General features: G+C 37.8%; 1 protein-coding gene across 1 annotated transcript in view; it reads right to left on the reverse strand.

Moving 5' to 3' along the window:
• The window catches only part of LOC133520371 (aminopeptidase N-like), a 31055-nt gene extending 19912 nt beyond the window's left edge, over window positions 1-11143 (reverse strand). The window contains exons 1-5 of the mRNA XM_061854751.1: window positions 10574-11143; window positions 9711-9869; window positions 6794-7108; window positions 5189-5372; window positions 692-845 (exon numbers count right to left, since the gene is read on the reverse strand). Of these exons, the coding sequence (XP_061710735.1) occupies window positions 692-845; window positions 5189-5372; window positions 6794-7108; window positions 9711-9869; window positions 10574-11064 (1303 nt within the window). The 5' untranslated portion in view covers window positions 11065-11143. The remainder of the gene's footprint in view (window positions 1-691; window positions 846-5188; window positions 5373-6793; window positions 7109-9710; window positions 9870-10573) is intronic.
• Between the last annotated feature and the right edge of the window lie 1467 nt (window positions 11144-12610).

Raw genomic sequence — 12610 nt, forward strand, 5'->3', positions numbered from 1 at the left:
ACACTTACCAACATTTTTGATAAACCGCTATTTTAAATATGACTGAAACTTTAACCCTCTTTTTTTCTTAGCCAGAATCATTACTACTACCTAAGAGAATTCGAAATAGAGGTGGATTGTCAAAGAAAATTGTGTAGCCACAGTAAATTTACTGCCATCTTTCGACACATGATTAAAGCTTTTAGAACGCCATTTGACTTTCATCCTCATTCTTTCACTGATATGTTAACCTTTTGAACGCCACGCCTATCGCACGCGGCGCGTACTCGTGAACCATGTCGGTACGCATGAAGGTTGATATTGGGTTGTAGCCGTGTGCTTCATATGACGTCTTTGGCGGTCAAAAGGTTAAATATGAAAAATTCGCGCCATTTTACCAGGCATCGGCTAAAGGTTGTGGTGCCATCGCTCGAAACGATGCTACTATACCTTTGGCCTATGATCTATTAGATGGCACGACTTTTTGATATGTAACAAATTTAACACGTCAAATAAGGTCAAAAACAACGTCAAAAGGCATTATAAAAGTTTTAATCATGTGTCGAAAAATGGCAGTAAAACTGCGGCTACAAAGTCTGGTTCCGGCTAGTTCTGTGCGCTAAGGAGGTTTGAACTCACGACCTTCCATGTTTTCTGTGGGTTTAAGGGTTCATATATGAGTATATGACATATATTTCACTTTATAACTTACATTTCTGATAAGCTACGGCGTTGAAGGTGCCAAGGATTTGCGAGGGAGTGTATACAGGGTGGGTCATTGAGTTGACACTGAGGACTGCGTCGCTCTGCATCACGTTTTGCAGAATCAACACGAACTGGTCCATCATACGCCATTCTGGGAGCACCTGTTAAAAAATAATAATCAATAAACAATTTTGACAGAGAATTACAAGAATTTTTGAATAATAAATTTCAGTTCATTATTAGTCAGCGCTGGATGGACGACATCCGATGACACGGAGGTCGGGACTGGATGAATCGGGCACAAGATCGACAGGAGTGGAAGAAGAGGGAAGAGGCCTACATCCAAGATTAGATCAACAAAATGTCGCCATGATGATGATGATGATTAGTTAGCATACATTTTAATTTATTTAAAAAGCTTGTATTCACACCTAGTACTAAAATAACCGATAACAAAGAAAGAGTACCTGAATTATTCCACTCCTCCACGCATGACAACCATACTTAACATTGGAATAGATACGATACAAGTGCGAAAAAATTGGAAATTTACAGCGAGTGGGGATAATTTAAAACATGTCCACAGGGAGTGTTTTAAATCGACATGAGTTGCAAATTGCCTATTCGCACATGTATCGTAGAACAATTTACAGTTCAAATAAGGCCCTTTAATATTTCGACATAACAGTTACGTAATGTGCTAATTATCACACTAGTGCGGTAAAGAAGCACCATATATTATGTACTGTGATAAAACAGTTTGGGTTTTCAAATGAAAATTTAGACTTTCAGAAGCTCTAGTACAAATGAAAAGCTAGGTACTACACACAAAACTAGACTCTCACAAATGTTTAACCAGCCCCAGAGGTGAAGACTTAAAACCTGTCTATAATTTTCAAGTGTTTTACTTGGAGCGTGAAACCATGAATAGATTGAATTCACCCATTTCCAATCGACTACTCAATTGAGTAGTACCCTCTAATATAACTGACCTAAGCTTACTATCTCATTTACAAAACATTGTTTCTCATCACCAACTTAACCAAGCAACTTGATCCTCAGAGTCATGAGAACTACACCACATTGGAGGTCACGTTGTATACTAGTAGTATTCAAAGAGGAGAATATATAGTTTCATGAATAGTGCTGAGCGGTTTCAACACTATGCAAATGCAAATTTGCGACGAGGAGCATTATAATCACTTGACAAGATCTAGCGATTCAAAGGTTGAGAAGAACCAGTAAAAGTTTGCGCTATGATGCACGGTTGTTAAGTATGTATAGGTCACTTTATATTAGCTGATGCTAGGATTGACGTGCCTACATTCGCCTAGCTAGTCAGAATACGTAGCCACGCTAGGTAAATGGCCAAGGAGTCAGCTAAAGCTATTTGCTCGAGGCGCTTATACGAGTAAATACTTTAAGAGAAGATGGCCCCTGTTTTGCTACGAAATGAAATTTTTGATGGCCGAGTTTCACTTTATTCTGTCGTGATGTTTTCTAGAATAGAATAACGTTTAAGGTCAATGCGGCAAAATACGTCTGAGAATTTTGTATGTATGTACATGAGCGTATTTATTTTATTTTTTCAACCATCCGCGACAGCGTATCGTCTATTAAAGAAAGAAAGAAAATACATTTATTTAACGCCACAACATAGTACATATAAAAAAGTAAGTATGCAGACATGAAAAAAAAAAACATTTACTTAAACACAAAAAACATATTTAAAAACATTAGATGCCCTATTGATTCTCAGAATCAAAAAATCAAAAAATACGCCGATTATCGTTTCGCCCACAACGATTCGCAACCGGGTTCTTCGGCAGAGTAACGATTGATTGGCAGAATCTCATTGCGTATAATAGTCGTTTGCATGAGTAGTCAGTACGCAGAGCATTGATACGCATATTTAGTTTTCGTAGAATAATCATTTAGTAACTAGCACAAAAGTAGGTAACCCGAGAATCGATTTTCCGGCGAATCGTTGTCTGCGAATCGATAATAAATCGGAGAATCATTCGGTACCCCGTCTATTAACTATTAGCAATAAGCAATTGATAGATGAAGTTAACAAAAGTGTAGGTACTGTTGTTAGAATAAACACGGCCGTGTTCGGTATTTCTCGCAGATGGATTTGGGCACTTAATCGGTTCCTAACAAATGTCATTTGTTTTGAAAATTCCTGTCTGAAATAATCGGGAAACAGTGTCTGACCGAAGTTTCGTTGGTTCCATAAGTTCGGTTTTGGTCGAAAAAAGAGCAAAAACGAACCGAAAAAATATAGTTTGGCAAAAAAAACCGGTTTCAGACAGGCACTGAGTAATCGATTAAACTCTTTAAAAAATAACAGCAAACCTACATAAGTCAATTGCTATAAATATTTAACTTAACATTCATTCTACTAAAGGCTTGTTTGTGTGCCAGCCGGCGTACAGTCGCCTATAGATATATCGAAGCAGCCAAGGTGCTCACAAATTTCTGTACACGCTTCTATTGTCCTAACACTAGAGCGCGTGTTCAGATATATTTGAGCACCTCGGCTGCTCCGATATATCTGATGGCGTCTGTACTATCCGCAACTAGTCAAGAAATAGGTCAAGTGCTCAATTGATTCGCGCGGAACGAACGGATATCGACGTTTGCAGGTAGGATTCACATAATCAATGGAAGTTTTCTTTATTAAACTATTTTAACGTTAGAGATAAGTTTGTGTAATATTGCAAATTATTCTACACTAGTATCGAACATTGGAAAACTAAAGCTGGTTCCGCCAACCTCGCTTGATATACACACAGAAAAACATAATAATAATTGAAAATATTTTCATTGGTTTAATAAAAAAATGGTAAAGTGTATTTTTCTGTCAAAAATACGCCAAAATAGATTATCAGAGACAGCTAAATAGTCGCGGTACCAAAATGATAATAATAAGTACTGATCATCTGTTTGGCTGTTTAATGGACCTATGCCTTCGTTTGATACAATGATACAGCCATTTCAACTTTTTAAAAAGTTAACTCGACAGATAATGGAATTTGTATGCATGCTGTCCCGAAATGGAGACTTTTTAATTTATGACTGACCACTACGCACTTCGCGACCGTTTTTTATCGGCAAAGTCGACTTTGCCGTCCATTTTTGAGAAAATATCTAATTAATATTTGGTTAAGGCAATTTGACTGTCACAATCTTGGCTTAGTATTGAATAAAGAAATAGAAAAAGGCGTAACAAATTTTCAATACCAGACCTAATTTCTGATACGTTAACAACTAGAAGGTATTCATCGCAAATTTATTAATGGAATACGTACGGCTTTTTTCAATGTCACAAAACTGTAGTAATATTATAATATATACTAGACCGGTCTGACCTAGTGGGTAGTGACCCTGCCTATGAAGTCGATGGTCCCGGGTTCAAATCCTGGTACGGGCATTTATTTGTGTGATGAACACAGATATTTGTTCCTGAGTCATGGGTGTTTTCTATGTATTTTGGTATTCATAAAAATTAATATATTATTATATATCGTTGTCTAAGTACCCTCAACACAAACCTTATTGAACTTACTGTGGAATTTAATCAATTTGTGTAAGAATGTTCTTATTATATTTATATTTATTTATTTGAAATAATTTGATAACGTACCTATACATACATAGCTACCAATATTTAACCCTGACTCCGCGAGTCTCTGCCTAGGTAGAAGGATATTATTATATCTCTTCAAATATAAAATCGTACTAAAGAAAATTTTCAGAGTGCACGTAAAGTTTAAGTTCTTAAAGCATTGCATAACTAAATAGACCGACGTTATTATGGACGGCGTTTAATATCACGTCTTAACTAATGCATCTAACATACATACAATACAATACTCTTTACAGTACATATGGTGCTACTTTTCCACACTAGTGCGAAAATTAGCATATTACGTTACTGTGTCCAACATTTAAAGGGCCATATGTACTGTAAAACGTTGTACGATACATGTGCGAATAGGTAATTTGCAACTCGTGTCGATTTAAAACACTCCCTTCGGTTGTGTTTTAATTTATCGCCACTCGTTTCGAATTTCCTATGTATCGTAATGTACTATTATTGCACACCTACATAGTTCACAATACATGCACGGAAACATTATACAAAACAAAGACAACGAGGGCTATTGCTTTTAATTTCGCCGTTAGTGGCGCTAGTGTAGACATATAATTTTTGGAGGTTACAACTTACAAGCTAGTTTAAAAACTTGTGACATGTGAGGCGTATGCAAAATATTATTTTGCATTTTGAACTTTTACATATATCTCACCAGTTTAGTAGCAAAGCTGTTGAAGATGTCGGCGAAACCCTCTTTCAGCGAAGGGTAAGCCATTACAATTACAACCATAAGGGTGGGCTAAGGAGGCTATTCCGACCTCATTGTCAAACCACTAGTACACATTTCTCATCGCTGTTGGTACACCACACATTACAGTCACCATAATCTAAGTAGTAACTCACCATCTCCGTAGCAAAGCTCTCGAAGAAGTTAGCAAAGCCCTCATTCAGCCAAGTGTATGTCCAAGATGCAGGTCCAACCTCGTTGCCGAACCACTGATGGACGTTTTCATGGCTGATGATACGACCGATGTTTTGCTTGGTAGCGGTGGTGGTCACGCCCTCGGTGACCAGAAGTGCCACTTCCCTGTTAAGTTAAACAATTGTATCATGTTGGTGGGAATATTTGAAAATATAACATAAATGTCGTATCAGAAATTGTCATTTAGCCTAGTTGGTTGTTCCCTGTCTGCGAAGCTGGTGATCTTGGGTTCAAATTCCGGTAAGTGCATTAATTCTATGACAAGCACGAATGCGTTATTACGCAAAAATCTACGTAGGGGGCGCGCCTCTAGCACATACTGAGGGCCTACCGCGAAACACGAAAATCGAAGCATTGTTATCTGCCTCTCGATCACTCTTGCATATTCGAGCTATAAAGAGACAGATAACGAAATTTAGATTTTCGCGTTACGCGATAGGCCTCTGTAAACAAACCGCCTTGATGCATCAACTCAAACACGAAACTTATCCACGAATTGCTCTTTACCGGCCTCTGCAATAATGTACTATTATCCACTCAAACTTCTACCTCTAGTATTTTGCACTACACCAATACAGCGACCTGGGGGGCTAATTTGAGAAGTGCTTTCCTTGTAATGAGTGCCCCAGAGTGTCACGTTACTTCAAAGCTTATGAAAGAGGTTGAAAGGGCCTTATTAAAAACTCGAGAACGCCTTTGGAGCATTTTAACCGTTTCCTATTTAAAACGCGGTGAATAGATAGTGTAGCTTTGAAGATTTGCTTTATGATCTCAATTGTCTTCATTAAAAAACGAGGATAAAGAATTTTCTTTGGTGTCTTTCTAGGATTCTGAATGGGAGGTCTGTGTTTTTAGGGTTCCGTACCCTAGGTCTAGGTCAAACGGGACCCTATTACTGATACTCCGCTGTCCGTCCGTCCGTCCGTCTGTCACCAATATGATGTTATGTATCAGGCTGTATCTCATGAACCGTGATAATTAGCCAGTTGAAATTTCTACAGATTATGTATTTCTGTTACCGCTATAACAACAAGTACTAAAAACAGAATAAAATAAATATTTAAGAGGGCTCCCATATACAAAAGTAATTATTAGATAATGATACGGAACCCTTCGTGCGCACTTGGCCGATTTTTTAAAAACCCAGCTAAAAGTACGGGGCCGCCTTATGAATGAATTCCATTCGTAATTGTATCCATGTCATTTTTCAACTCAGGGTACATTGAAAATTTAACGACGGTGTAATTCGCTTACTACTAGATACTGGCGCCATTTAAAGAAAAAAAGGATTATAGACTTTCAGGCTGGTCAAGATTGTGGACATTTAGGTACCTAGACCTACAATTAATGCGTAAAACAATTTGCGTTTGAAAATTTCTCATTTGATTTTTCTTTCAATGCCAATTATTTTGTAAGAGCTATGGTTTAAAACCCACAACCATACACTCAAAAAATTCATACTTACACCAACTATAGTAGGTATGTGTGATTGGTGCATGAGTGACCCAACACTACACCACACTCACCTGTAAACAATCAGCCCCCAGTTCTCCATAGCTCCAGCAGCAAAGTCCGGGACAGCAACATTATCCAGCTTAGGGAACGCGTACTCAAACTCAGTATACTCCTCCAATGCCACCATGTTTTTCTGGCCAAAGTCCATCGCGAACTCAGCAGTGTCCAAAATACCGGGCCTTGTGTATACTTGGAAGGGCACGCGGTATAAAGAGTCCTGGGTGTTGTTGACGGAATCGAACGTGGACACGAGGTAAGCGAGGAGATATGTGGACATCACTAGCGTGTCTTCGAATTCGTGTTTCACGAAGCCGTCGAAGTCTTCTCTGTAAAAAAGTATTGTGTTAACTTATATTTGTAAAGATTAATTTGAGTGGCTATAAAATCTTAGCTATAATATAGAACAAATTTTTAGAGTTGCACATTAGATCGTGTCAGGTAGATAAGTCAGGTATTATGGCGTGTGAATTTTTCGAGGAAAATATTTTTACAGATGATTGAACAAATCGGGGTGTATAAAATGTCTTATGTAGGTAGCATCTCTAAAGTTGCGGATGTTCATAGGCTACGGTGGCTGCTTGCCATCAGGTGGGCCATATGCTTGTTTACCACCGTCATGGTATAAAAAATGTAGGTTATATAATCGCAGCTGTTCTAACGGTACTGTTGCAAGATAAATTTGATTATTCATCATCTCATTATTATTAACGTTTATTTGATACTAAATATTAGAAATGCAACGAATAGTGGCTTGGCCGAATACCGAATACCGAATATTCGGCGGAGCCATCGGCCGAATACCGAATATTCAGCGGAGCCATCGGCCGAATAGCCGAATATTCGGCCGCCGAATAATCGGCAAGAAGTTTTACCTAAAATGAAAAAAAATTAAACGCGCGCGTGCATGCGCTGTGCAAGTTGCAACTAATTTCTCTCTGTAGGCAGTCTTTGATAGAAATTGCTCTTATTCTGCACGACATTGCGGTGCCTTAGATTTCGTCGGGTTTGTAAAAAAAATATTTTGTATTATTTTTCTCATCTTTTTGTATTACTAACTATGAATATAAAGGTAATCTGAATTGTAGTTTGTTACTTTTATACCCATCGTTTGCCGTTATCTACGTGTAAACGTACTATTTGGTATTCGGCCGAATACTATGCAATTATTCGGTATTCGGCCGATTAGTGAAATTGTGGCCGAATAGGCCGAATACCGAATAATGGCCGAATGTTCGTTGCATCTCATACTAAATATTGTAAGTTTTATTTATATTTGAAAACAAAAATGATACGTATGTCCATTAATTTATTCGGTTATAAAATGAATGAAAGTTATTTAAAAAAATCATCGGCATTGGACCTCTGTCAATTTCACATAGATTGAGGCAACAAAGGTTGAAAGAAATTTACTAACGCTAATATGATAATTGCTGAATCGCCTTCTAAAAACCTTTTAACATCTTACAAGACTTAACACAGAAAAAGTACACATCCTGAACTTTAAATTGAAGCGGATATTGAAAATAAAAATGAATCGGGCTGGATTTGAACGCACATTTCCGATGGGTATCCGGGGCCATTCCGCTCCGAGCTACATAGGTCACCCGAGGATTATAATTTCGTTCGTTCATTCGTCTATTTGCCTTTCTATCACTCGAATATTATGTAATAGAGATAGAGAAATTTAAGTAACTGAAATGTCGATGTTCGATGTTGGTGGTAGGTTCTCAAGTCAGTACAGTTTTGTTTACGGTAATTCAGTTATTACCGCTTTCTAAATGGTTTCCCCAATAATCATTTCCTAGACCAGATTTGTTTTATAATCGCTTTGTATCAATCTTATTCCAGTCTTATTTTACTTCGGATAGATTAAAAACTATTAAATTTTAAATCTAATAAACCCTATGACAAAAAAAAAAAAACATTTTATTTCAAAAATGTCTTAAGTACATCATTTTGGAAAAGAGCTGATACACTTCAATCTGCTGGAACAATTTCTATCGAACACAGCTAAGAACCAACGTAAGGAAAATCACTTTCCCGTAAAAAAAGCTACATCGAAATCTGTCCGTCCGTTGGAGAGCTACGCTGCCAGAGACAGGAAGACAGACATTAGCGTCAAACATTAAACAAACACACAAAAACACTCCTTATTTTGCTTTGGCAGTTAATGAAACAGATACATCCAAACAAAAAAATCTTTGTTGAATTTTATTTGAGGTGACACGCACTGCAGTTGCTTAATAATTTTATCCAAAATACATCTGGTGTTTTCTTTAATTAAAAAGCCCATCAGGAAACCCGATATAACTTTATACTAGAACTTGAAAAGCCTAATATTATTAAGTACGGTCGAGGAAATTGATTCTTTAGCAATTTGTGGTTCAAGTAAATATGGTTGTACGTACTTATGCTAAGAGCTGTCCAATGTAAAGTGAACCGTAAACTGCTAAAGAATCAATTTCCTCGACAGTACATATGTGAGTAAGTCATATAGTATATAAATAAATACATTACAGTATTTCTATTTGTGTATTGTACGAGTATATATGTAATGTACAGTTCATTTATTTTTAATTAAAAAAATCTTCGTTTGCACCATTTTATCTCACTGTGTAGCCATAGTTGACTGGTAGAGAATGGCATTAGTCATAAGTACGCCATTTGTATTTTTTTTTTGGTATTTTATTCAATATTTAAATGCGGCATTATCTATGAAAAGGGACCTTATTGTCGATGGCGCTTACGCAGCATTGCGTCGCGCAGCATTGTATTTGTATCGGAGCATCTTTTATAACGGCGGAAGCGCCATCGACAATAAGGTCCCTTTTCATAGATAATGTCACAAATAAATTTATAAATTGAAAAAGTAGATTTAAGTAGCGGATAGTCAAAATAATAATTTTCGACCAGACAATTCCTACTTACTTCAAATTAGTCGTTCTCTCAGGCATGTTAGAGACGACGACAGGGTACGCAGCAGGGGCGTATATAGTGGTCCTGAAGACAGCTTTAAGCGCCGGCTCGTCGTAGCAGGGGAACGCGCGCCGCGCGAACGTCGGCTGCAGCTGCGACGTTATCAGACGGCTGGATGAGATAAATAAAACTTATTTTTTCTTATGGTATCAAATTCAGTCGTCACTTAATACAAAATTAATACAAACAGGAAATTCTCTAAATATTTAGCAGTCATGTTAAATTTTCAAGTCTTGGACTCTGAATTGCATATTCCATCCGGGCGAAAGCGAAGATCTTAGTTTCAGCTTGAGTAAAAATTCTTTCGTATGTCTGGATGTTCTTATGCACAAAATATAGCATATTTCAACAGGTTGGATAAATATATATATTTCTTCGATTTAGTGTTTGGAAATTTTCACAGTGACGGAATCATGAGGTTCGTGAAGTCTACAGCTCACAAAACCAATAGTTTCTAATTACGGCAGTCAGCAAAATATTATCAGCGCAAGCTTTAACCTACACTAAGTTATCGACACGCGACTAAGTTACAAATACAAAATCTAAGCTAGCATAAAAACAGCTGTTGTCTTTGTTATTGACAGTAAAGGATAATGGAGCCTGATTTCCGTTGTAGCTTGTATTACTAAAACTGGGCCCGATTTGGTCATGTGCGGTAGCAAAATTATGGACACAACTTATACTTAGTACTTCAAGACAAATTTGAACCTAATCCTGTTCATGATCCAGTTATGCTATTTTAGTGTCTATCATCATGTGCATCTTTTATATACAGATAGGTTATTCTATGCAAATCTTCTCTGAAAACTACTTACGCAGGAGTACCATCCTCAGCCTGATACGTAGACAAATAAACTCCAAACATGTTCTCAGCGAACTTCGCCACGTAATCGATATGTATGATATGCGGCTGGTTAGGACTGATCTCTCTTGTCAAGTTGATCTTCAGCAGATGAGTATCATCTGTAGCTAAATCAAAGCCATTAAACAAGTCTTCGTCTTCATCTCCATCTCTATACACTCTAATACTGTCGATATCTGTCTCCATAGCTTGCATGACTATAACATTTGTGTCATAATTGGCTAGGATCCTTATAGAGACGTTGCCGTAGAAATAATCTGGGTTGTCCGGATTGAGAAAGAGTCTGACATCGTAGAACGTGGGATAAGACTCTCCTGGGAGAACGTATTGGGCCACTAGATCGTCGTTCCGAAGCACGGTGTTGGTGGAGAGAGGGACGGCGAGCACGCCCCCCAATAGAGTGAGGCCGAGAAGTAAATACATATCTGGAAATGCATGGAACATTGAGAACCTGTCTGATAAATGTGTTATTAACAGTAGGTATTCATTGTGGCTGATAAGACTCAACGTAAAAAGTATCTCATTTTATAAAAGCTTTCCAAAAAGACGTAGGTATATTCATATATGTAAAACAATTAGTATTGCCGTTACTTTTAAACAGGAATTTCCACGCATGAAAAAATGTCTCTCGTTTGTGTTATTACAAACCGCATACGAGATTTTGTCCAAAGTAAACTGTGAAACGTAAATAGATGACGTAAACCAGTAAAACTCTTTATTGTACAAAACACTGAAAATACCTAAATTTTGCTACAGGATTGCAAATACCGCAAGAGAAACTAATCCCTTTATGGGATCACCTACAGCTTGAGTCGTGTTTTTAGGGTTCCGTAGCCAAATGGCAAAAAACGGAACCCTTATAGATTCGTCATGTCCGTCTGTCTGTCCGATTATGTCACAGCCACTATTTTTGATTTTATAAAGGCTAATTATATTATTTATTGCTGGAGAAAAATTAAGAATAAATGAAAAATTACATCTGTCGATCGTCCTGGTGATTGGCGAGCATCTCACGTAAGATTTTTACTTTTTTTTACATTCACCAATCAGCGTGAACGATATTCAAGGTCGTACGGTCACGTCTGAAAATATCGATACGAAAAAGTGCCAAAAATATGTATACACGACTTTATTATATATTAAGGTGGTGTATACATTTTTGGCACATTTTTCGTATCGATATCTTCAGACGTGACTGTACCAAAATATGATCAAAATCGTAACACGTTATTAAATTTGAATCGGTATCTGTATGCATGTTACTCTAGTTATTGTGTTTACAAAAGTAACTATATACGGCAGACCATTATTGAATCTAATAAACTCAGTCTTGTCTTATCTTATGTTATGGTTTACGGGGGCCCTTGCGGATACACTTCGACCCATAGGGATATTTTGTGTAATAACCCCCTTAGGAAAGATCAGTCAACTACTCATGAGCTTTTCCGATCATCTCCATATGATGATGATGATGATGATGGAGTTCATGGGTAGTATTTTGAATTCCTTTGGTTCCAGATAGCCTGCTCCAAAGTCCTTCATTGTTTGTCTGGAGAGGGCGTGACATTCACACATCAGGTGTTTTAATGTCTCTTCCTCTTCGCCACACATTCGACAATCGGTGTTGTCTAGGCCGAAACTGCTTAGACCCCGTTCTCTTCTCTTCTTCCTCGCGTTGTCCCGGCATTTCGCCACGGCTCATGGGAGCATAGGGTCCGCTTGACAAGTAATCTCAAGATTTGGCGTAGGCACTAGTTTTAACGAAAGCGACTGCCATCTGACCTTCCAACCCAGAGGGTAAACTAGGCCTTGTTGGGATTGGTCCGGTTTCCTCACGATGTTTTCCTTCACCGAAAAGCGACTAGTAAATATCAAATGATATTTCGTACATAAGTTCCGAAAAACTCATTGGTACGAGCCGGGGTTTGAACCCGCGACCTCCGGATTGCAAGTCGCACGCTCTTACCGCTAGGCCACCAGCGCTTAGACC

This window comes from Cydia pomonella, chromosome 8 (genome assembly GCF_033807575.1).
Source record: "Cydia pomonella isolate Wapato2018A chromosome 8, ilCydPomo1, whole genome shotgun sequence".
Taxonomy (NCBI): Eukaryota; Metazoa; Arthropoda; class Insecta; order Lepidoptera; family Tortricidae; genus Cydia; species Cydia pomonella.